Source organism: Leptonychotes weddellii, chromosome 8 (genome assembly GCF_054177405.1).
Source record: "Leptonychotes weddellii isolate Sample4059 chromosome 8, ASM5417740v2, whole genome shotgun sequence".
Classification (NCBI taxonomy): Eukaryota; Metazoa; Chordata; class Mammalia; order Carnivora; family Phocidae; genus Leptonychotes; species Leptonychotes weddellii.
Genome location: NC_138376.1, coordinates 84,834,154 through 84,860,269, shown reverse-complemented (window position 1 = coordinate 84,860,269; position 26,116 = coordinate 84,834,154). Strand labels below are relative to the sequence as shown.

General features: G+C 45.2%; 2 protein-coding genes across 9 annotated transcripts in view; one reads left to right on the top strand and one right to left on the bottom strand.

The window, feature by feature from the left end:
- Positions 1-26,116, top strand: part of TRAF3IP2 (TRAF3 interacting protein 2) — a 48,489-nt gene that overhangs the window by 17,122 nt on the left and 5,251 nt on the right. For 3 of the 6 annotated variants that reach the window (XM_081828817.1, XM_081828818.1, XM_031030366.2), the window contains 7 exons: positions 3,570-4,406; positions 5,261-5,356; positions 14,138-14,324; positions 17,430-17,608; positions 19,668-19,756; positions 23,621-23,689; positions 24,793-24,909. In XM_081828817.1, coding sequence (XP_081684943.1) covers positions 3,578-4,406; positions 5,261-5,356; positions 14,138-14,324; positions 17,430-17,608; positions 19,668-19,756; positions 23,621-23,689; positions 24,793-24,909 — 1,566 coding nt within the window. In that variant the 5' untranslated portion in view covers positions 3,570-3,577. Of the gene's footprint in view, positions 1-3,569; positions 4,407-5,260; positions 5,357-14,137; positions 14,325-17,429; positions 17,609-19,667; positions 19,757-23,620; positions 23,690-24,387; positions 24,505-24,792; positions 24,910-25,702 lie in introns of those variants that run through there. The other 3 variants (XM_081828819.1, XM_006735476.3, XM_081828820.1) reach the window with 3 other exon arrangements.
- Positions 13,923-26,116, bottom strand: part of LOC145723078 (uncharacterized) — a 92,373-nt gene continuing 80,179 nt past the window's right edge. For 2 of the 3 annotated variants that reach the window (XR_014147900.1, XM_081828822.1), the window contains one exon: positions 13,923-25,971. Coding sequence is in view for 1 of the 3 variants with exons in the window: in XM_081828822.1 (XP_081684948.1) it covers positions 25,927-25,971 (45 nt within the window). In the remaining 2 variants the exon portion in view is untranslated. The other variant, XR_014147899.1, reaches the window with a different exon arrangement.

Below are 26,116 nucleotides of genomic sequence, written 5' to 3'. Positions count from 1 at the left end.
GGCCAACTCTGCCATGGGTGGGACTTCTGAGGCATAGCCCAGACTCACCTTGGGGCCTGACACTCAGTGAGCATTTAATAAATATTTGAGATGAAGCAAGGAAGGGGGGCGCCTGGGTGGCTCAGTTGGTTAAGCGACTGCCTTTGGCTCGGGTCGTGATTCCCTCTCCCTCTGCCTGCCACTCTGCCTACTTGTGCTCTCGCTCTCTGTGTCAAATAAATAAAATCTTTAAAAAAAAAAAAAAAAGAAGCAAGGAAGGAAGGGGGAAAGGTCCCCAGGTGGTATAATTTTTTTTTTAAAGATTTTACTTATTTATCTGAGAGAGAGAGAGAGAGAGAGAGCCCCAGCAGGGGGAGGGGCAGAGGGAGAGGGAGAAGCAGATTCCCCACTGAGCAAGGAGCCCAACAACATGAGGCTCCACCCCAGGACCCTGGGATCATGACCTGAGCTGAAGGCAGATGCTTACCTGACTGAGCCACTCAGGCACTCCTAATTTTTTCTTAAGAGAGAGGTTTGGCAATGTGCAGAGGGAAAGGGAAAGAGAGAATCCTAAGCAGGCTCCATGCCTACATGGAGCTCGATCTCATGACCTGAGCTGAAATCAAGAGTCGGATGCTTAACTGACTGAGCCACCCAGGCGCCCCTCCATATAATTTTAAGAACTCTGAGTACTTGGCCCACAAATGCTCCTTGCCACCCACCATGGAGCCTGACATTCTCACTGTCAGTGATCCTTCCAGCTACACAGATCTGTACCCTCTCCAAAACAGGCATCGATAATTTATTCATTCAACAAATATTTATGTACCAGCTCTAGGTGGTGAGAATATAGCCATGAGACCAACAGTCAAAAATCGCACCCTCATGAAGTTTAAATTCTAGGGGAGGAAAGAAACAATAAACAAATAAGGCATGTATTAGATATTTGTATTTATAGTATACATTTTGTAGTATGTAAGATGGTGATAATTGCTAGAGAGGGTGGTGAAGCAGGGAAGAGAGACAGGGAGTGAGAAGGGCATGTAACCATTTTAGAGAGGGCGAACAGGGCGATCTCACTGAGAAAGCGGCAGCTGAGTAAAGACCTGAAGGAGAAAGGAGGCAGGCCATGCAGATATGTGGGGGAAGCAAGTGCAAAGGCCCTGAGGTAGGGCCTTTGATTTCCTACATTAGTTTTCTCTCTTGATCTGGATCACAAGTAACATGAAGGTAGGAATGGTGCTTTTTAAGTCCTTAGAAATAGTTTTGATTACCAATTCCCTGTATACCCTTTTGTACTCTTGAATTTTATATCACTTGTAGGTATTACCTATTATAAAAAAAATGTTTTAATTCAGCTCATGCCTCAGAAGGAGGATACACAGCACTGAGTTGGACACATAGTTCAGTAGTCATTTGCTGTTTGAATACTTGATAGTGACAGGTATAAAACATCAGGGTCTGTTTTGTCTTTTACGGATTACCAATCCCACAGCTTTCCTTAGAGGCTGTTCCTTACCTCGTCATCCTTACTACCATCCAGGGCCGTTTGTTCCTTTTTAGTCCAGTTGTAACTGTAGAATTCCCGCCGCAAGATCGACCTTGGGTATTCAGTTATGTGAGATGACCCCACTAGTCAGCTTTGTCATTAGCTTCCACCCAGCCCCTGGAGGCTCCTCGGCTAGAAGAGAATTTGCAACTTTTTAGGGAAATACTTAACCCCAGGGAAAATGTCAACAGTGGCACCTGAAGTGTGGGCAGCGAACGTGCATCATGGAACAAGAGTCAACAGAATGCAGTCCTTTTGCGAGTTGACTCCCTTGGGGCATCTCTTTGCCCTCCCATTCAGCTGTGGGCCCACAGATGCTCGCAGGAGATTCCACAACACTCGGCCAGCCCTTCAGAAAATACTTTTGTTTCCTGACCAGCTGAAGAGCACGTTGTATGGCATATCCAATTTCATAGCTATGGACAAATTGTAGGCAAGAGAGGAAAACAATGGTAAGCATTCAAAAATAATTATTTATTATTTCAGCTATTTGCTGAAATATTTGTGTTTGCGGTAGGTTCCTGTTCATTTTTACAAGGTCTGATCAATGTAGGTGATGAGGTCTCTTTTTTGCAGAGTCCAGGGGCAAGGGGCACCCACCACCTAGACAGCTACTTAGAAGGCAGGCAGCCAGGAGAAGAGGGAGCCTGAGGCACGGAGGGAGGGCCAGCCAGGAATTAGAAACTAAAAGAGTTTTCTTTTGTGCCAGAAAACAGTTCAAAGGTTGTTTGCAGCAGATGGGTAAGTTTGTCACCAAGTGAGGGGAGGAGAAGTGTTAGTGTTCACTTGGCAGAGAGTGGGGAAGGGCAGTTGGAGGTATCTGTCTATAGGCGGTAAAGATAAATTTGGTAGGAAATTGCTGGTCCCACCTCTGCTCAGAGGGAGCATCTTAAAATGCACGCTGTCCAGTTGCCATTGGGTTGGGTCCAGGGCTCAAGAGAAGGTGAGCTCATATTTTTCAAAACTTGTCTTAGAGCAATAATTGATGTACATCATGATTTTAGGCACAGCAAGCCCTCAGTAAAGGTTTGTGGTTGAAATTCTGCATGAACCCAGAATACGCATTTAAAAATCCCTCACCAGCAGCACCACCCGTATTCTCTGGTATTATGTCCAAGGCCTGCATAGAACAAACCTCTGGGATGTTTTGTTTGCTGTCTCCCTCCCCCTCCACCTGCTCTGGAGCCTTCTGTAGGCCTTCAGTCACTCCTCTGCTCTTTTTTCCCTGCCTGTCTCCTGCCTTCCCCTGGAGCTTGGGTATCCTAGGGCATCATCTCAACCAAACTCATGATAAGGGGAGGCTAATTTTCTCTTTCATTTTGTCATGTTGACCAAGAGTTCTATTTTTATAGGTAAAACCAGTATTACCTGGACTGTGGGCTAAAGGCGAGGTCGGCCAGCCTTGCTAGCTCATCACAAACCAGATGGTCAGGGCTACCCTAACTGCGGGCATAGGACCAAAGGGAATTAAGTCCTGCAAACAATCTATAGCTGTTAAGTGGAAAATGTCACTATGACCTTTTTTCAGTGCCTTTTAAAAACTCACTCTTCTTTTTTTTTAATCTTTCGTGTGTGTGTGTGTGTGTGTGTGATTAGGCAATAGCCACACAGCAAAGTTTTTAAAGTTTAAAAGGTGAAAACTCTCTCCCTGATTAACTCCATCCTCAAAGGCAACCAACATGCCAAAACCTGGTGCATCCTGCACACGCGTCTTACACGTCTACATGCACGCACAAAGCAGCCCACGTGATAATTTCTCTTTCCTCAGTACTTAGCTGTTGATTTTCATCTGCCCTCCTGTTGCACCATCTATCACATCACTGTCCAGTCACATCCTTTGAGTCACCTTCCATATAAAAATATCTTAATAAGGATTAGAGCTTTTGCTGGAGAATAAGTGAGCAACTTTATGTGACTGGGGCTTTGAAGCACGTTGGTGTCACACTGCTGCTAATTGAAACCACATCTTGAATGAGGTCCCTTAAGGTCATAAAGCTGGGACTCCAAGAAATGATCTGTGGCATGTTTTCTCTTGTTCCAGAAACTAGAATGAACCGAAGCATTCCTGTGGAGGTTGATGAATCAGAACCATACCCAAGTCAGTTACTGAAACCAAGCCCAGACTATCCCCTGGAAGAGGGATCAGAACCACCTGCTCCAAATCTAAGGAACATGGCTCCCAACAGCTTGTCTGCGCCCAGAACCCCTCACTGTTCCTCAGGAGAATTTTCTCAGGCTCAGCCACCCCTGAAACTTTCAAATCACCTACGGCCTGTGTCCCAGCAGGTCACCTGCCTGCGCACTAAAATCCTGGAGGAGAGCGAAGACAGCTTCTGGAGGAGACACCCAGACCCGGGCAAAGATTTTCCCTTGGGCTCCTCCGCAGCCAGCGAGCATGAGCCCGAGTCTGTGGTTGGAGTCCTCCCTCCGGAGCATCAGTTTTCATTTATGGAAAAACGGAATCAATGGCTAGGATCTCAGCTTTCGGCAGCTTCTCCTGACACTGGCCATGACTCAGACAAATCAGACCAAAGTTTACCTAATGCCTCAGCAGACTCCTCGGGCAGTAGCCAAGAGACGGTGCAACAGCCGGGGCCCCCCAGGAACCGAGCAGCTCCAGATCTGCCTACCATAGACACGGGGTATGATTCCCAGCCCCAGGACGTCCTGGGCATCAGGCAGCTGGAAAGGCCCCTGCCCCTCACCTCCGCGTGTTACCCCCAGGACCTCCCCGGCCCGCTCAGGTCCAGGGAGCTCCCTCGGTTGGAACCTCAGAGGTACCCAGCGTGCGCACAGATGCTGCCTCCCAACCCTCCCGCACATGCGCAGTGGAACTGTCATTACCGTTGTCCTGGAGGCCCCTATCACCAGGTGCCGTGTAAGTGAACTTTACCTCCTCTGGACATTCCGGGCTGGGTAACTAAGTACACAAGGGCCTCGTGTCCGTGCCTCGCTTCACCAGACCAGCACAGACTGGTCAGAATGCAGGGAGGGCATTCTGCTTCCCAGTACTGGGGCTCTCCGTGTGTGGCTGGATTTGCCAGGAGCTCTAGAAGAATGCTGCATCTTAGCCCAAGCCAGTCCCCCTTGGAACCTACTTCTCTATAAAACTTTAAGGAGAAAACAGATTCCTCTGTCTCGGTTAGTTTAACTGAAACCTGCCTACAGGCAGGGAGATGACCCAAATGATTTCTAGAGTATACTTTTGTTGACTTAATTCTTGGGCATCTGGGTTCTTCCTTCTCTGCATGCTTCTTGCCCATCTTAGATTTGGCAAAGAAAGGGGGCCTTCAGTCTAAAATCCCAGAACGGTCTTGAAAACTCTGGAATCAGGCCATTACCCGAATATTGAATTGCTCTTGTGATGCTGTTGCTTAAACTCCTTTGGGGACTTGAGCCGCTGCCTCTACTGTACGCTCTGGCAGCCCTCGAGGACCACAGTCCCCCGAACCGGGCTAACTGCTTCACGCTTGCAAGAGCTTGCGCTTGCCCTTCTCTCTCCGGGATGTTGTTCCCCTCCTTGAACGTTTTAACCCAGCTCTGTACCTCTTCTGTTAACAGCTTTATTGCGATCTAATTTACATACTGTAAGGTTCGCCTTTTACCCATTTAGGTGCACAAGTCAATGAATCGTAGTGTTTGCAGACTTATACAACCATCACCATATACTACCTTGTAAGACTTAGCTCAAGGGTCCCTCTGGAAAGTTCCTCAGATCAATCCTTCCTTCAGGCTCTCAGTGCCCTTGTGCTCTGCCCGTCAGAACACCTAGCATCAGTATGGCATCTACTCATGGACTTGTCTACCTCTCCCTCCACATCAGCAAAGGTATATCATTTTTTTAATTAATTAATTTTATTTATTTATTTGGGAGGGCATGTGTGCATGTGCATGAAGTTGGGGGGGGGGAGGTTGGAGAGGGAGAGGGAGAGGGAGAATCTTCAGCAGGATCTACACCCAGTACGGAGCCCAAGGTGGGGCTCGATCTCGTGACTCTTGAGATCATGACCTGAGCCAAAATCAAGAGTCAGGTGCTTAACTGACTGAGCCACCCAGGTATCCCAGCAAAGGTATATTTTTAATCCATAACTCTCCAGCATTTAGCACAGTGACCAGCATATACTAGACTCTCAATAAATTATTTCTGAATCAGTGGCTAGGTGAATAATGTGTATCAGTGCAGTAAGCATTTCTGAAAGTGATAAAGTCTCAGATTGAGATAAAAGGTCCTTTACAATTCTTGATGTTCAGTCGCAGCTGAGGCTGCTGGGAAATAACAGGGCTTTGAGATATGATATTTTTCTTAGCAAATAAATGCTGTACAAAAAGCAGTTCAAATGGTCAGACCAAAGCGTCTGACCAAAGGCCTGATGCCTAGCTTTAAAATAAATTCTAGAAATAACCAAAAATGTTGTAACCAATCATAATTTATGTATTTGTACATGTACACCTCGTATAAAGCTTCCTAAAATGAATGGAGCAACAGTTGAATTCCTAATCTAGAAAAAAAAAAGGAGGGAGAGGAATTTTTGTCCCGATATACGAAAGCTTACGTTCTGGAGGGAGAGGTAGACAAGCCCATGAGCAGATGCCATACTGACATTAGGTGTTCTGACAGGCAGAGCACAAGGGAACAGAGCCTGAAGGAGGCATTGATCTGGGCAGGTTTCCAGAAGGACACTTGAGCTAAGTCATGGAGGAACTTAGAAGATGTTTGGAAGAAAAACGTAGGAACGATTGTGAGGTCAAGAGTGAGGCCAGGAGCTGTGGAAGCAGCAAGGCTTGGGGAGAAAGAGCCTCGGAGGCCTAAACCTGGGACCTTGAGTTTTGGAGGTTGGGAAGTCACTGATTGGGGTTATGGACGCCGCTGCCCACTCTAAGTGCCCAGTAATAGGATGGGTGCGGCGGCAGAGTTCCTTAAGTATGAATCACTGAGGAGTGAACCTTGGCAGCCTCAGGGCTGCATTTATTTCTCCATGATTTCCAGGTTAAAAGGGAATAATTCTGTGAGGATAATACCGTCAACTACTTTTTAACATTCTACTATCTGTGTTTAGAGATAATTTTTCTGATCATAACAGCAATATGTTTGCTCACAAAATTGAAATATGCCTAAAAATCCCATTCATATCTCCATCTCCTATTTATCATTCCTTATTGGGGTTTTGAATTATAAAATATATATATATTTTTTAATGTAAAGTTTAAAATAATTCCCAGTGACATTCAGTGCACTTCTTCCGGCATCATTTAAAAACGCTGCATAGTATTTAATCAAATGGATCTACCAAATTGCTTTTAAGCTGTTCTCTGTTATTGGACAATGGAAAGAAACTCTTTCCATTGCCTCAGGGCACTGCAAGCCGGAAGTTTCTGATCCAGTAAGCAATGCGAGGATAAGCATCATGTACGTAAGTTTTTATCTGCATTGCTGATGAATTCCTTAGATTAATCTGTAGAAGTGTGAATACTTAGTAAGGGCTTTGTGATCCTAAGTCCCAGGCAGTTGCCTTTATCTGCTAACAGGAGAAAGCCTCATTGTGATAGACAAAGAAAGCATTAACTCAATATGATTTCAGGATCCCAGAAAGATCTTCCCACTTGCAAATATTTTTTTGTGTTGAAGCCTGAAGTGACACCACAAGCAGTCCAGGCTTTGGAGGGGAGTGCAAATTGCCCCCTCTGGGCAGACTCTTTTAAAATGCAAACACCCCTGACTGGGGACTCTTTTAGTCTCTAATACCAGCTGATGAGATTTCTCTCATCAGTTGCCTTGCCCTCCCTCAGTACGCTATTTCCCTCCACTGAAGCGGGGAGGAGAAGGCCGCTGGGAGTCCTGGGAGGGAGGAGAGGTGATGAAAGGCAGAGAAGAGAATTTGGACAGAAGGGGCTAATTCACAGAAGACACACAAACAGTAAGCATATGAAACCAAGCTTAACGTTACTAAATTTAAGAAACGTGTGTGTGTATATATATAGCAAAAAATTTTAAACTACCCTTTTCCTAATTAGGTGTGCAAAAAGGAAAAAATCCTCAGCTGACACCCATTGTTATGGGGTTATGGGGAAATGAACACTCCCACCTGTTCTTGGCAGGCGTGGCAATTGGTACAATCTTCCGGAAGGCCGTCCCACTATTTATCAAAATTTTAAATGTGCTTCCTTGGCCCAGCAGCCGCACTTGTAGGATCTATCCCATAGAAACACTAAACAAGCCTATAAAAACACATGAACAAGGATGTTTAGGAAAGCATCGTTGTAGAGTAAAAAGGAAAACAATTCCAATGCCACTCAGTAAGGGGACAGATAAGGAAGTTGTGGTTTATTTATACAGTGGACTACAAGGCCACTGTTACACATAGAACAAAATACACATTTTGACATAAAAAAGATTAGGTGGATAAACAAGATGCAGTGCTGATTCCATATGTGTTATTTTTAAAAGCTGTATGTGTTTAAAACCCAGACATTGAAAAGTCTGGAAGGATTGCCCTGTTGTCAGTGATCATGGCATCGGGGGTGGAGGGGGCAGGGAATTCAGAAGAGACAGAGGGACTTTTCCTTCTAACTGTATATACTTAAATTTGTTACAGCAAACAGGTATTTTTATAATTAAAAATAAGTAAACGCTGAAGAAAGAAGAATCCCGGGAAATGGGAGCATACGGCAGCCTCATTCCCCGTGCCTCTTTGCCCTGGCCCTGGCTCCCAAAAGCATGTAATGGGGGGTGGGGAGTGTCAGGGTTGGGCTGGCTTTGTCCAGGAAGCCCAGGGCTGAAGTTTTTCCTCAGGGCACTGCAAGCCGGGAAGCTTTATGAGGCCTCTGGCACCAGTGGCTCCCGGGAAGGTCACTCTGAAGATTAAATGAGATAATATACTGAAGGTGCTGGGAATGGAAGCCCTCCCCAACTGGCAGTTCTTAGTTATTATTGTTATTACTTACATGGGTCCTGCAGCCTGGTCCTATAGAGCGCCCCTCCCCTTCCAGATCCCTCCGGCTGGCACAGATTTTAAGCATTCAAAGCAGGTGTACAAATGCTTAGTTTCATGTCAGGACCATAACAGCACTTAATTGCCAACAAAACCACTTCAAAAGAGCTGTTCACCTAAGGGATGCTCGTGTGCTTGGAAACCATGGCTACATGGTTCTACGTGGCTTTACAAGAGCATTAGTTCCTCATCCGTTAATGAAAATATAAATAAATAATGATCGCCATGCAAATGGCATACCTTCGTCTTTGCAAGTTAAAGGAGGAATACTTGTCACCGCTTTTATGTAAAAGAAAAAGTTCAAAGCAGGTGAAAATGAGTAGAGAGTAAGTAGAAGTTGAATAAGCCCGTGTTTTCTCCCCTACCCCCAACCAGTCCCCCAGCGAAGCTGGCCTCTTACTATCTCAGAATCCTTCCACTGAAGGTCACCAAAATGGAGATCATGGCTGTGCAATCAAATAAAACCCATGATGCAAATCACTTGGAAAAAAAAGAATGTATGAAATCTAAAGAGCCTTTATTTTACTATTCAAATGTTCGCTTTCTCTACCAAGAAGACCGAATAAAATAAAACTGTGGGCATATGCCTACTATTACTCATAGAAACCCAAAAAAGTGATTATTTGTATGCTGGAGTGCATGCATAATTAAAAGTAAGGAAAAAATAACCCAGATGGAAGAAATGATAAAGAAAGGAGCTGCCTTTCAGGAACCACAGCTGCTTACAGCTGTGGGTGTTCCGGTAACAGTTTATGTTGGCCATTTTGTTTCCTGGCCAAACTGATTGCGTTGTATCATCATGCTTTTTTGACAACTTGAAAATCAGATTTTATTTTCTCTCTCATACTTTTGTAATACCATGCTTAATAAGGAAGAAAAACGTTGAATGTTTTGACTGGTAAGTGGAAAACCTTGTTTAGGATTTGTTTTACAAATTCCAAGTGGTAAAAGGCTAGTAACATGAAGACCGTGTGTACCCAGGCCAAGAGGATCATAAGATTGATAAATAACATACAGTTCTGGGCACCCATTTATGAATGTGCAAGATTTGTATTTTTGTTCTGTGATTAACCCTGCCTCAGAATTGAGGAGTTACCGTGCTCACAAATCACTTGTTTGTCCCATCATCCACCACCTTCTATCCTCCAGGCTCCTACAGAATAAATTCTCTTGATGGAATTTTAGGCACTGAGGACAAGTCAGTGGGGGAGATATTTTTGGGCAGTAATTCTTAAGTCTACCAAGTAGGTGACTGCCGACTTGCACGCCTCCCCTTCTCACATACCAACGAGTGTGGGTTTGTGTTTCAAAACAGACACCCACAGACACACAGATTTTCTCTTTATCTATTTTGAGCTACTCAAAGAAACTGTATCCTATTTATCTATGTTCACTGCATGGCTAGCAAGAGAGGTTCAACAAATATTTGTTGAATGAATAAGAAGAAGTTCTTTCTGTCCCCTGCCTCCTGGGGAAAGGAGTAATCCCTAATCATGAGTACAGCCTTTGTGATAGCAAGCCTTGGAAAGGCCGTCTTTCACGGTCTTGTGGAAGAGGGGAGGGAAGGAAAGGAGGGAGGTCAGTGGGACTTGGCAACAGAACTTGTCCATTCATTTTTCAGTTTATCCAACAAATATTTCCCCAGTCCTATGCTAGGCACTGGGTGTTCAGTGTTCAAACACATGTGGTCCTGTCTCCATGGAGTTCACAGTCTCCTAGAGAGCCAGACAGGAGAGATCAGCAAACAAAACAACAAGGTCTAAGTGCTATGCAAGAAGAAACTGGGTGTTAGACATGTAGGATGGCAAGAGGAGACCTCTTTAAAAGGACACATCTGAGCTGAAATCTGAAGGATAAGAAAGCGAAGGAAGCAAGGAGCTCGGTGTAGTGAAGGCACCAAAAGCAAGCCAGCGGGGCTGGAGCAAGGTGAGCGACGCCAAAAGGTGAAGGATGAAAGGACCAGGGTAGGGATTTGGATTTTATTGTAAGTTAAACTTCTTTAGGAAAACAGAAAATTGAACTCTATAATCCCAAATAAGAAACTTAGTACAGTATCTGGCATGTAGCGAGTGTTCAATAAACGTAAGCCATGATTCTATAGAGAGTACCCAACTAAACGAGCAAGGTTTGGTCAAAATCATGGAACAGAATGATTAAAACGTGAGCAATGAAAAGATCCTCGTTTACCTGATAAACGTTTGCATTTAGCCAATTCTGCACACAACCAAATTTCACTCACGAAAGGGAAAGCTTGTTTTTGATTGACCCTCTGGTGTTCAATATTTCTTTGTTTTAACCAATCAAAGCACAGCATAGAGGACTCTATTGTCAATTCTTAAAAATTGGTAAGGTGGATCATTTTCATCTGCTTGCGGAAACCGGTGTAGGTTTTTACCGCAGGTGGCCATTTCAGAAATGAAAGTTACAGCTAATCAAACCTTAGCCCACATGCCTTAGTGATTTTAATGACATGATTTGTTGCTATGAGACAAAAACATGTTGTGCGGGAAATAATCTGTTAGAAATCACATGACCTTGATTCAAAGGCTTTTGATTAAGAGCGCTAACATCCGCTCTCTGGAAAAGAAACAAACCCTATGATTAGAGCCTGGTGGTCCTTTTAAAGCAAATAAAACCTTTATTAGCCACTTATAAATGGATATGGGAAGCAAAAATGGTTGCAAACATTAAAAACTTTCAAGGCCACTGGCAAAGTTTCTCCTCTTTTACCTTGTTTTTCTCCTTTCTACTTGTGGAGGGAGACACTGGAGAAAAAAGACCAAAGTGGACTGCAGATAAGTAGCCGGTCTCATGGCTTCTCTTTTTCTGGGTGTGGGAAATTGGCTTTGAGAGCATGCAATCTCCATTCACAGACCTTCGATGCTAGTAGGGAAGGCAGACCAAAAGTTGACAAGAGTCATGCTTACTCATACACACGATAAGCGCTATGAAGAAAATAAAATCGGGGGGATAGATTAAGGCAACTGGGTGAGGGGGTGGGCCCCTCTGAACAGGCTAGTGTGGGAGCTGAGCCCAGAATGACAAGAAGTTGGTCTGTAAAGATAGAGTGCGAGAACATGCTAGGCAGAGAGGATGGCCATCTCATGATCCCAGAGTTAGGGACAAGCTTGGGGTATTCAAGCTGAAAGATGACCAGGGTAGCTGGGGCTTGGTGAGCTTGGGAGAGCATACAAGGGGCTAAGGTCAAGGGCAGGGACCCAATCATGCAAGGAGGATTTTAAGTGCAAGGGGAGATCTCCGGAGGGTTGTAGCTGCAGCTGGTTTTGTAAATGGTCCACTCATACGAGCCTCCTCTAAAAGCAGGGCTGGCCCCCACCTGGGGACCTGATGGCCGCGGTACTTTTTCCCTTTTCTAGGGAAAAGGAGCAGTAGTAACAACCTGCCCTGTTGTCCTGAAATTCTTTTTTTTTTTTAAGATTTTTATTTATTTATTTAACAGAGTGATAGAGCACAAGTAGGCAGAGCGGCAGACAGAGGGAGAGGGAGAAGCAGGCTCTCCGCCAAGCAGGGAGCCTGATGCGGGGCTCGATCCTAGACCCTGGGATCATGACCTGAGCCGAAGGCAGCCACTTAACCGACTGAGCCACCCAGGCGTCCCTGTCCTGAAATTCTACCTGGCCATTGGACCCCTTGGAATATATGTGACCTGCCCCGGAATGGCTGTAAGAGCAAAATCTGTGGGGTATATCTTGTCGTGCAGTCCTGTGTCCCCATTCGTGGAGGTGCTCTCCAAGTCCTGGTCTCCTTTATCAGCCAGGGAGCTGAGATAGATCCAGGAACATCTCTTCACCCCCCTCCCCTTCCCTAAGCCCCCAACATCAAGACCAACCCTAAGCAGTTGCAGGGAGGCATAATGGGCAGGGCCAGGAGACAGCCTGGATTAGAGAGGTGACAGGAAGGACCTGGCTGGTGTCCTGTGTCAAAGTAGACAATAGCTTGAACCCAGGGAACCTGACCATGCTTGAGAGACTGGCTTGGCCACATTTCCAGGGTCACCCAGCCAAGTTGCCTGAGTCAGGCAGTGGAGACCTGGAGGCAGTGAAGATGTACATTATTTGGTTTCTGTCTATACTTGAGGCTATTGTTCCCCTGAAAACATCCAGGGCTGCTGACTGCCAAACCAAGAATAAAATCCCCAGCCATGTTCTCACCCCCCCACATTCTGGTTCCAACCTACCTTGTCTGTGACTTGCTTGCTTGCTAGTTTTATTTTGCTCTACCTTCCTGCATGTATCCTACCTTCACAGCAAGCAAACATTATTATTATTATTTAAGATTTTATTTATTTATTTGACAGAGAGAGACACAGTGAGAGAGGGAACACAAGCAGGGAGAGTGGGAGAGGGAGAAGCAGACTCCCCGCTGAGTAGGGAGCCAGATGCGGGTCTCGATCCCAGGACCCTGGGATCATGACCTGAGCTGAAGGCAAACGCTTAACGACTGAGCCACCCAGGCGCCCCAGCAAACATTCTTATAGTTCTTCTTCTTCTTCTTCTTCTTATTATTATTATCAGAAAAAGAATAAAGACCAATACATGTTGTTTTGAAAAACAGGGTTCCTTCTCGTTGTAACCAGCTCTGCCTCCTGATCACCCAGCTTCTTGGGCAGAGGTGGCGGAGCGTGGATCGTGAGGAGGTACTCATGGTTTATTTTGCAGTTTATCCACTCAGTTCTCTCCAACCCCTCTGTAGGCTAGACCCATCCCTAAGGTGCATCTGCACACTTACGGCTTAGATTTCCCATTTGAGCCCCTTGGGGCCTGGGCAGGTCCCTGAGGGGCTTCCTGACTCCCCCTGCCTGGTTTCCCTGCATCCCTCCTCTGTCCTTCAGTTCTCTTATTTCACCTGGTCAGGCAGGCCGCCCCTCTTCCCTGGGGACCCTGCTGCTCCTGGGCCTGGCTAGGACCCACTTTCTTGTAGGTTACACGTGCACATAAGTCATCACCAGCCCTGGCTGTGCCCCGGGGCCTGCCCTTTTCTAACTGCCGTGGCCCCAAGTGCATGTAGGCTTTAACAAGAGAAGACGCTTAACGTCAAGAAAGTTGGGAGGTGTTGCCAGCCGGTTAGCTACTTCCCAGAGGTATGAGCCAAGTTTCATCATTCATTTACTTCTTCCTAAGGGAATGGTATATGTGTGTGTGAGCATGTGTGAGCATGTGTGTGTGTGTGTATGTGTGTGTTGTGTCCCCTTGGGGGAAGGAAAGAAGAGAGTAGCGATTCTGTATCTATCATGGAGATAACTTCTAGCCTTAGATTCTAGAAACTTGGAAAATTATGGTCAGAATGGTGGTGTGAGAGTTTTGCGTGGTTGGATTATCCTAAGTATCTTATTAAAACAGAGGCCTGTGTGGAGCTCTGTGCTTTCCAATTAGAACACCAAACTCGTGATTTCACAGATGTTTTTATTTAGGGAAAAATGACTCAATTTAATGAAAACAATCAAGTAAATAATAGTACAGAAATATGGCAAGCATTACAGAGGTGGTAACTGATATCTGAAACCCACAGTATGGAGACAAAAATTGGCAGTGAGCTTCTGCTTTCACACGAAGGCCCTAGAGTCATTCTGCCCTGTTCACTTTGCTGTCTTCACCTACAGGCGGCCACGACCACCCTCGAGCAGCCTACCAGCAAGTGGTCCAGCCAGCTGTGTGCAGGCAGCCTGTCCCTGGAGCCAGCGTGAGGGGCCCGCACCCTGTGCAGAAGGTCGTCCTGAACTACCCCAGCCCCTGGGACCAAGACCAGAGGCCCGCACAAAGAGACTACTCCTCCCCAGGGCTCCCGAGGTATCACTATGACAGGGCCAACTTTCAGACATTTTTTAGTGGGAAAAAGAATGATGCCAATGGGATCGAGATGTATCACAACTCTCTGTTGGTGTGCCACCCAGGCTAGTGACCGAGCCCTGCAGGGGAATAGACTCTTCAAGTCAGGAGGAAATGGCAGCTGGTGGACAAGAATCTCTTCACCAGATACATTAAAGTCACTGGTGACTCGTCAAAATTCTCTTGAAAGAAAGGCTCTTAAGATGCCAAGGGACACCCCCTCCTTTTACTGTCAAGTCACCTGGCCTTTTAGCCCAGAAATAGATTTTTGTTTTTACTGTGACTAACTTCCACCATTAGGAAATTCATGCTTATATCCCTAGTTTCTACACCTGTTTAAACCCATGTCTTACTTTGAAATTTTAAATTAGCTCTCAGTAGCAATTTTAAAAAGCCCATTGTTTTCTTTTCTAATATAAGCAATCACACATTTGGAGCGCCATTATTAGGTCTTTCCGATACTTCTTCCAGAAAACCATTTCTGGCTTTGCTTCACCAGACCAGTTGTCTAACCTTCAGTCATGTCTCCCCTCATTGTTCTCCTTTGCCTCTTCTTCACATTTTCCTCTTCTCTTAATTTATGGATCTAAAATACAGAGGAAGAACTCCTAGAAATGGAACTCCTTAATTTAAGACAAAATTGAAGAGTAGATGAAATGTTTGCTCTTGCTCAAGCACAATTTTTATATATCACTCAAAGCAAAATTACATTCTGTTTTGAGAATAGAATGAGATACAAAGGTCCTTTTGAAGCAGATTTTTCAGAAATGCAGAAGTTGGTAATTAGCTCAGAAAGTTCATTAAAAGAAGAAAAGCGCATTCTATTTACGATGGCAGATAAGGCACGTGCCTGCTTCCCCCTTTCCTCAAAAGCCCATACATTCTCAGATTTTCCTTCCTGACAGAGCCCTTATTTTTTGAGAACAAAATTACACAGAGTTTGGGGTACCTGGCTGGCTCCACTGGAGAATCATGCGACTCTTGATTTCAGGGTTGTGACTTCAAGCCCCATGTTGGGTGTAGAGTTTACTTAAATAAATAAACTTTAAAAAATTGCATGGAGTTTAAATAATGAAATCAGGAAAATGTGATTTTACAACCAAGTAAGTACTCTTGCATAAGAAATATCTACAAGTCAAGAAAACAAACAAAACTTAAGCATCTTTATGGAAACATGTCCACTGGCATTGGATAGGGGAGGCAATGATAATTTTCTAAATAAACACTTATTTCAAAATATTTTCAGATTTACAGAAGAATTGCGAAGTTAGTACAGAGGAATTGCTTTGGTAACATCAATTTAAGCCTGCTATGGTCTCCTTGTATTTATTTTATCATTTTAGGATAATGAAAAATAAGTTCAGGTAATGAAGCTAATCCTCCTCTTAGTGATAAATTTGAAAGCAAACCTTGACACAGAAACTTTACTCTGTCATTAATAGCCATGATATTGTTTTTACATGGAAGTTTTTTGACATTACCAAAGCTTTAACATTTTTTTTTTTAATCAAATGAGCAATTGTCTTCTATAACAACCAAGCAACTTTTGGTATAAAGGAATTTAATGCAAAAAGGATATGGAACTGGGTCCCCATTAGATGAGGGCATATTTTATAGGGATTTTTTTTCTATTTATTAGTAAAAATCTAAAACAAAAATAATTTCCTCAAACATTCACACTTCAGAAATATAGTACACTTGAGATTCTGTGTAATTTTATTTTAAATCCCGTTGCATAAGACTTTCAAAATTTTTCTTACTCTTTTGGGTAAAAATATAAGCATATGCAATAATCTATAAAAAAACTGGGCAGATACACATCAATTTGGAAATCAAAACAGTTTTTAAAATTTAGAATATAAAACAATCTCAAACCTACAACAAATAACAAATATCCATGTTCCCACTCCCTAGGTTTTTAAAATGTTAACATATTGCCACACGTCCTTCAGAGTTTTTTTTAAGAAATAAAACATTACAGACACAGTGTTAGCCCCCCACAGGATTCAGTGATAGAAACCAGAAACAACTCTAGTTATTTTCAGCAGAAGGGATTTGACATAGGGGAGTGGGCGCTTACAGAATTGCTGGAGGCTGGAGGAGCAAGCTTTGGGCCAGGCTTCCAGGAAAGATCCCAGAGCAACACCTCAGAGTGGGACGCCGAAGAAGCTGCTTCCTCCATCACAGCAAGAGAGGCAGAAGATCAGAAAGCCGCCAGAGAACTCTCCATTCGAGGCCATGCTGCCATAGCACAATCCAGAATCAGGAAGCCACCACCACTGCAACGATCGGATCCATTCTGCACCTGCTGGATCTGCACTGGTCCAAAATGGACGCCTCCGCCCTCACCTTGACTCGGGAGGCTGGTAAGGGGACACTGGGATGCCTCCTGAGGAACTCAGCACCTCACGGCAGCACTTCTCAACTGAAGCCGCAGAAGTGGCTGAAGCATGGCTTCCATTTCTTTCGGCTTTCCAAATCTCCCACGAGTGCGTCTGGCGGTTCTCAGCACGACGTTCATGGGAATACTGGCGACCAAAAAAATGAGAAAGGTGCCATAGAACGATGTGGTAGAAACTTCTCTAAAGGGTCTTCAAAATCAGATTTTCATCCATATATTAGCAACAACATGAATACTTTAAGCCTGCAAGGCCTTTTCTACCTTTTGATACATAATTAAATGTTATCTATCATGAGTTAAAAGTCCTGCCTTTTTATCTGAATGCCTATAACACCAACCTTGTATATCACGCATTATACTACTTTCTTTTATTGGTGACCATGTCTGCCTTGTGCATACCACTTATCTTCCCAATTAGACAGTCCTTGAATGGAGAAATCGAATCAAGCTCCCTCTTTCGACCCCTAACACGGGTCCTTACATGTGGCAGCCAGCCGAATTACTTATTGACTCAAATTCAATGAAGCAACCCTCATCCTTCTGGCTCAGAAAAGAAACAGAGGCAGAGGAGAGAGCTAGCTCACTGGTATCTCAAAGGCTTTCTGTCCCTCCAGGTTTGCCTTTGTACAAAACGAAAATTTGACTATAAATGTATTCTTTTCCAGGGACCAACTGTATAACCAGCCACCTCATCGAGCTGGAGTTCCTGAGGAGTCCTTGGAGTGTCCTGCAGAGTTGAGAGCCCTAGGTCCCCAGGCTCCATCCGCAGCTGCTGTCCCTAGACCCCTTAGTAACCTTCCAGCCAGAGGGACTCTGAAAACAAGCAGTTTGCCAGAAGAATTACGTAAGTTGTTTGCAATGTTGTTTTTCCTTCTTTTTGTCAGGTCTTATACTTTCAGAGTACTTGATGATTATTCACCCATAATCTTGGGTTTTTCTCATATACACAGTGAAATAAATTTTACTTCTTTACTCTTCACCAAAAAAAGTAACCAGCATTTTGTATGAGTGTTTTTAGTGATTCTGACACTAGCAGCAATCCTCACAAAATGCTTACCACAGGGTTTTCTCCAGCATACGCTCCAGTGACAACCCCAATGCCTCTCTCTTCTAAATGATGCTCGTGAGGGGACTCGTCCCTGGGTAAACTGACTGGATGTCCATGTGGTATTGGCCAGGGACCTAGCGTTTCGCCATAAATTAGCCGCAGCCATCAAGAACGAGGTCATTTCCTGTAGGAGTGAGCAATCTTGTTTGGAAAAAGTGGTCTCACATTCTCCATACTGCTTTACAACCAAATGCAAACTAAGCCTTTTATTTAAAGAAACATTCGACTAAGTGTCAGGTGATGATTCTTTTTCCATATTTTGCAGCCAGAACCAGAAATGTTGAAATATCACCAAAACGGTCTCATGTTAAGGTCAGTCAGGACAGTAAGTTCCAGAAATCTTACAAAAGCAGCCACTACTTGTGAAATTCTTATATTCTGTTGTGCTTGCTAGAGAAGCTCAGGTAATTCTAAGAAGCCCTTTACAAATCTGGGTGCCTCTTTGAACCAAACATGAAAATCAAGCCTTTTGCATTTGCTGACTCCCATCCAGGGAATCTGTGCTTGCTAGTCATTTAGGACTCCAGAAGATTTCTATGGTAAAGATCCACTGTTGTTTATCATTCAAAAATTTTTTTTAATCTTCTTAAAATCTTACACATTTTAGTCCTATTTCTGGAGAATGGATGCTGCCTTGCATAGGATAGAACCCTGATGTCAGTCTATAGATCATATTTATCTTACTATAGTCTATAAAGGAGTCCTAAAATTCTTACACAGGAGTTGGTTGAATAGTAGGTGTTAAGGATACATTGAGTGCTATCAATATGCCTGGCTGTTTAAATGAGTCAATATGACCATTGTACACATTTCTATTTGAGATATCTGTTTCAAGAAAAACCAGAGCCCAAACATAGATGAATACACATGCACTTATATTTTCTCTCTAGCCTTCCTTTCTTCTCCACTCTCTGCCCCAGGGACTTCCTGAGATTGAGCCTGTCCATTCCAGACTAAAAGCCAACACACAGAGATTATTCATCTGTCACATTAACATGCTAGCCAAATAATTTCCCACAAGAGTTTAGCCTGAGAAAACATCGGTTTGTGTCCTGACTGGGTCAGGCTGATGGGCACAATGCCATCGGTGGCTCCAGGCTGACCTAGGGAGGAGGCAGGGAGTCAGTGATGCTGGATGCCCAGAGGTGGCATCTGTCCTTCAAGCCGCTGACGTTCCTGTAACATTTCTGCTTTCATGTACCCCAACTGCCTGACCTTTCTCCCACCAGTGAGTGGAGAAAGGGCAGGAGGGGGTAAGGAGCCACTTCCTCCCTCTCCCGTAATTGCTCTTGTCAAGCAAGAGTTCAGGGCAGCAGAGTGCATCGTGAGATCAAAAGAGGATACTGCTGGGTGGCCCCTTAGCAAAGTTCGGCTTCTTGACCTGCTGCAAGAGTATTCCTTAGGCACAGTGCCAAGTGTCTCTAAGAAACCAGGAGGTGGCCTGATCTCAAGGACCTGAGGTTCTGGGTGATGGATTTTGTTAATGCCTCACGTAGTTTTTCAGCAGACCTCCTTGGTTTGTCTCAGGCTGCCAGCATTCTTCTTTCCCTGCACACTGGGCAGTCTGCACCCCCCTTAGACAGACCCCCTGCCTCTTGGCCTCTTGCGGTCTGCGCGTCTATGTCCTGAGGACAGCAATTCTCCCAGCTGCTGCCGGCATAAGCCCTCAGACCACCCCCATCCCAAAGTTTCACTTTATTATTCTAGAAAGACAAAAGATATCGCATACAATTTACAAGTGTTCGGAATAGAATAATCTGACTAGTTTCTAATAAATGTGAAAAATCTCTCTTAGGGAAAGTCTTTATCACCTATTCTATGGACACAGCCATGGAGGTGGTGAAATTCGTGAACTTCTTGTTGGTAAATGGCTTCCAAACTGCAGTAAGTATTCTATCCCAAGAGAAGGCTGAACAATTAAAGTGAGTACAGTGAGAAGAAAAACAAAGGGAGAAAATATATATAAATAACTGTTGAGGTTTCAAACTATATTATTTGAGTTATGGGATTATGAACTAAATGCTTATGGATGGAGGTAATTATTTTCCAGGTTTTAAGCTATCCAGAGTCTCCAGCACTTATTTCTTGCATGCTTTTTGAGCGATTCTGAGTACCTCCGAACAGCCAGCCAGTGTGCGTTAATGCTGACCGCAAATGCAGCTTGGCCCCTGGCCTGAAGCAAATCCTGGGCCCTTGCTGCCCTTTGGACCTTTGCCCTTTTTCACCAAGCACACCTGCTTTGGCTGCGATTCCTGTGCTGCAGGAGGCTGCAGGCTTCCCCAGGCCACCTGCTTATTGTACTGGGTCCTTCTGCGGGGCCCTGGGCGGTGAGGCCTGAAGTACAAGGCCCACTGTGCCCACCTGCTTTCCACACCTTGATGGGGCCATGGCCCTCCGGACAAGGACTCCACGGCCAGGTTCTCAGCTGGTCTAGTCTAGTTCTAGGGGAGGTAGACAACCCAGCCCTGCAGTGCACTGTGATCTTGGCTCAAGGAATCTCAGGAAGCACACACTCCCCAAGTTTCCCTGCAGTGCCTTCCAACAGCACAGCTTAAAGTCATGTATGTTCTTCTGTAGGATAAATAAAATACCACCGGAGGCCACTCCAAGGGCTGGCTTTCCTAAAACACTGAGATCACATCTTTTCCTTCCCAGAGGCCCCTTGGGGCATTTAGTGACAGTGAATTCTGGAGAGTGGTGAAAAATTAAGGAAAACAACCATGAATAGCAATGTTGAAGGATAAAAAAGAAATACTTAGTAATGAAATGTCTATTTTAATGATTGCTTGGCATTATTTAACAGTTTTTATTGAACTTTTTCTTTAGTCTATACTTTTTTTTAATGGGAGTGTCTGCAAGTTTAAAATGCATACAATTTATACATTCCAACTTGACTGCATAGGAACCAACATTTCAATTTCTCATTTCTGAAATAAAGCACTGTGGCAACCATGACATAAAATCAAATTGCAGGTCATAAGGCCAACATTTCAGAAAAGATCCTACTTTTGGTCATTTCCAAATAAGCATACTGATTGCCCCTGGAAAAGAGGTTAGGTTTTTATGACCTTAACAATCAGGGGCTACTTAGACAGAACTTAAGTCTGTCCTTGATCCTGATCACTATGAAGCCTTGTAGTAGAATCACAGAGCCCCACCCTGGACAGCTAAGTTACTATATTGATACATCAAGAGCCCCTTAGTGGAAAAAAAAAAACAACAAAAAACCACTTAATGGGTAATCTAAGGAGTTTAATGAAAGGACTATTTTCAAAGCTCTAGGTAAATTTTAAGAAATCCACAGGGAACAGAGCACTATCCTGGGACTAGCAAAAGCGGGGAGTTGCTACCACCCCTAGGTCTAAAGAGACAAAGGAACAGTGGTTACGACAACCCGAAGACGGAGGCTGTATTGGTTTGCTAGGGCTGCTATAAAGACAATAGATATGTATTTCCTCATAGTTCTGGAGGCTGGACGTGTCCAAGATTAAGGTGTCGGCAGGACTGGTTTCATTCTGGGCCTCTTCCTCGGCTTGTAGATGGCCACCTTCTTCCTATGTCTTCATGGGGTCTTTGCTCCGTGTGTCTTAATCTCCTTTTCTAAGGACACCAGCCATGTTGCATCAGGGCCCACCCAGAGGACCCCATTTCACCTTAATTAAATCTTTAAAGGCTGTATCTCCAAATACAGTCACACTGAGACACTGGGGGGTTAAGACTTCATATAATGAATTTGGCAGTGGCAGGGGGAGGACACAATTTGGCCTGTAACAGTGGCTGTGTGGAGAAGTTGGCCTGACAGAAGCTGTGGACTTTGGCGGAGATCTGGAAAGACAATCCAACACATTCTGCCTCCCAGAAAGCCCACCTCAGTGGCAAGAAATAATTTAGGTGCTGGGTTAACAATTAAAATAACCATTTACTGAGTACTTAATTTCAAGCCTGGCATTATGATATTGCCATGTCCAATTGTTTTAATCCTCACAACCATCCTGGGAAGTAGGTTTGTTAACCACATATTACAAATAAAGATAATAAGACTTAGAGAGTTTCAGTGATGTTTTAAAAGTTATACAAGTGGGAAGTGCAGAAGCCAAGAGTAGACCAAGAGGAGAGCCCAGCTGTCTGTTTCTTCTCAACCCTGATGTTATATTGCTTCTGTCTCATATAATAGAAGGGGGTTACCGATCCAGTCACAGAATGCCACACAAGCTTTCTCAAGATTACCTCATGTGGTCATTGGCAATCTGACATTTTAAAGCAGGAATCATCCAAGCCAAAAGGAAACCCATTCCATTTTTGATCTTCCATCAGTAAAGAAACATATTCTGAACTTGCCTGATGAACAGTACGTGTCTGACAGTTTGGTGTACTCGAGGCACTTTCTCGTTCCACAGGAAGAGTAGAGTCACGATGAAGAGATAAGGCAGACATACACGAGACATTTAGCAAATGAAAGGATGTTATAATAATGTGTTAACTGTCCAGGACCACTGGTCACAATGGGGCAGAGGCGGGTGAGGTGAGCACGAGGAAGTCAATGTGTGGGGAGGATTCACAGAGCAGGGAGGCTTGTGCTATGCTTTCGGGGTGCCCGGGAGTAAAGTAGACAGGACACGTGAGGAAAAAGAGGTAGATGGCCCGGAGAGCTTGCTGAATGGCTAGGACTCGATCAGTCTTAAATGGCGGAGTGACATTTAGGACAACTGATCTGAGAGCAGTGTGGCTGAATCAAATACCCCTCCTCGAGGACACTGTCCCCGAGTCAGCCATTCTAGTATAGCATCCGTCTTCTAAGCAAGAGCACCTTGTACACCCGCACATTACTCTCTGGCTGCCCGACAAGCCGGAGCCCCAGAAAGGCCGCCTTATTTGGTCTTCTGAAAAATAGAAAATAACTGGTTTTTCTCCCCTTCAAATATTCCTTTGAAGACTTGATATTTAATATCAGTCTTTTCAAGGCCCAAGAGTTCTGCTTCTTGACTTTCATCATAAACCTTTTCCCACCATCTCAGTAATTGTTTTTGTGACTGTTGCTTGGATTTGCTCCAAGTTTCATACAATCCTTTTTAAATGTATAGATCGAAACTGGACGTAATACCATAATAATGACCTGGCTAATGCAAGGAAAGTGCCAAAATTTTATCTCAGTACTTGCACCCCACACATTCATTAAAATGTTCCAGGATCGGGCGCCTGGGTGGCTCAGATGGTTAAGCGTCTGTCTTCGGCTCAGGTCATGATCCCAGGGTCCTGGGATCGAGTCCCGCATCGGGCTCTCTGCTCCTTGGGAGCCTGCTTCTCCCTCTGCCTCTCTCTCTCTCTGTCTCTCATGAATAAATAAATAAAAATCTTTAAAAAAATAAATAAAAAAATAAAATAAAATGTTCCAGGATGATATCATGTTAGCCTTTCAAATTATATATATATATAGCTGGCTTATATCCAACTTGGTCTACTAGGTCTCTCGGATTTTTAAAACAATTATTGTGTAGCCAAAGATACATTTTGATGTGTACCACTATATCCTAATAATGGATATTAAATACTTAAATGCCTACTAATGTTAAAATAGGGAACACTTTAAGAAAACTGTATTTTGGTTTTTTTAGACTTACATGTTCCTCCCTGCAAAATCATTTGTAATTTTTCCAATCTTAAATGCATGTAGTCTCTTGTATTTTCTCTTGCTCTGCATCTAGAGAGAGCTCCTCATTAAGAGCCACCTCCCACATCTTTTTCTCCTAGATTGACATATTTGAGGATAGAATCCGAGGCATTGATATCATTAAGTGGATGGAACGCTACCTTAGAGATGTAAGTACATTCCCAAATTCTGAGCTCCTTTTCTGGTGAAAAAGACAATTCGCCTGTGGAGTTATTTTATGAAAGAAGCACTGGCAAACCCACCAAGTCCAAAGCTGAGAAAGTCCCAACAAAGCCTCCCTTGTTGGCAGCCGTGCAGAGACCTGCAAAGGAAGGATGGGGTCACCCTCGTGGACATGCACAGGCAGGAAATAACGGTCAAACCAGACACAGGTGGTTGATAACAATCAGAGCAAACAATTTTTTTGACCAGAATGGGAAAAGAGGAAATGAAGGCAGGGAGTAGGGTGGGAGCGACAGAATTCAATTTAATCCGAGGCCACCCCAAGTGTTTTGCAGGATCGGGCTCCAGAGCTTTCCGGGGAGGCTGCCCGTGCCGCGCACCCCCGACCCCCCCACCCATCCAGGCGCCCACCCGCAGCCCTGTGATTTGTTTTCCACTGACAGAATCTCTACTGACCACTGGGACACTTTGTGCTTTAACAAGATAGAAATTGATTGCTGCCAGAGTGTTTCCGTGTGGGCTGCTTCAGCTGCTGCTTTTGGAGCGAGCGGTGGGGGACAGAGTCTCAGCAGGCTGGGGCTTTGTGGCTTCTCCTTTTGTCTGCAGCCTGATGTTTGCTTTGTGCGGAAGGGGCCGCTCCTCGTGGCTGTGCGGAGGGCCCGCGCGAGCAGGGCAGTCGGAGGCGCAGGCACGACAGCTTCCACCCAGCGGCCGGAGGGAGGGGGCTTTCCATCCGCGACGCCGCACCGCTTCGTGATTCAGGTGTCGGTCGGACGGTTGTCCGTGGAGGCTGTGCAAGATGGTGGGCAGCACCGCCTGCCTTTAGGAGCGCTCCTCGCAGAGCCGTTTGCGCTGCGTTGGAAGGGAGCCGCGAGGAAGACGGAGGGGAGAAGGGGAGGCAGGAGTCTGCCCGAGGCGGGGCGGGGCGGGGGGGGGGGAAGGGCCTTTCACTCCCCACGGAGAACGAGCCGGCCCTGCAGCCGGCAGTCTGGCAGAACGCTTACAGTCCTGCTGGCCCGTTTCCAGCCTGCCTTCACCAAATGGACCGCACTCTACACTGCCATAAACATGCTTTCTCTCTCATTAACAGAAGACAGTGATGATAATTGTAGCAATCAGCCCCAAATACAAACAGGACGTGGAAGGTGCTGAGTCGCATCTGGACGAGGATGAGCATGGCTTACATACTAAGTACATTCATCGAATGGTGAGTGGTGAGGAGAGCGCAGCACAGAGGGGCGCTTTCTTCGGTGAAGGCCCGTCCTCCGCTAGAGACCAACCGAAGGTGGCACCGTGAGGGGTGAAGAACCCCAGGCAGGAGTGGGGGATGTTGGTTCTGGCCCCGGCAACCTTCGGGACTGTGGGCAAGTGACCCCATCTCTGGGACTCAGTTCCTGTCAGTAGCAAGGGGAGATTCATCTGTGAACTCTAACTCCCAGGGCTCTGGAAAACAGTGCTCTGCTGGCTTGGTTGTCCACCAACAAATGGGCAGTCCCAAGAGGGGCCGGGGACAGGACTGTGAGGAGAGCGGGCTCCTGCATCTGTGTCCTATTCTGTCCCCTGACTTAGACGCAGAGTATCAGAGTGGAAAGGACGCATGCCATTGTGTCACATGGACTTGGTTCAAATTCTGCTTCCTCCTGTATAGTTGGGTGACCGTGGGCCAACTGCCTAAACCTCTCTGTGCCTCTGTGTCCCTCATCATACGATGGGTCGCTTATACTTACAGTGTTGTTGCGAAGATTCAATGAAATAATGTCTGTGAAGTGTATGGCACATCTCGATGCTCAGATCAAGGGAAGGGATTGTTCTGAGCTCATGATAGATGAGCAGCAGTCCACCACCACACCTGAACCATGGGGCCTGGCCAAACTAAAGCCAGTGGGAGAAATTTATAGGAAGGTAGGCTTGCTTGGCATCTGATAGAACATTCTGACCGAAAATATCACCCAGCTTTGGAATTGGCTGTTTTGTGAGCTAGTGATCTCCCTGCTTTCCAGGATGGCAGAGATGCTGTGGAGACAGTTCCGCTTCACTAGGACGCTGGACTAGACTTGCAACTTTCAAATGGTTCTACGGAGTCCCTACTGGGTGCCCATAGGTGCTGGGGGTCAGGGCGGCTCTGGGCCTCCCACCCCACCTCAGCCAGAGCTGGTTTGCCTTTCTCAGGCTTATTTGTTTACCAAGGATTCTGAGATCTTAAAAAGGCTTGACATCCACTGGACTAGAACTTGTAAGCTCCATTCCAACTGAAACATTCCACAGGCACCTGGAATGGGCAGAAAGGATCACAGACTAAGACGGGAGTATGGGGCAGGACGCTGAAGTGGCCCAGACAGAGTAAGTAAGCGGCGCAAGGCAGGACCCAGGCAGGCCTGAGATGGGCAGCTTTACCTCAGGGGAAGCTGACTGAA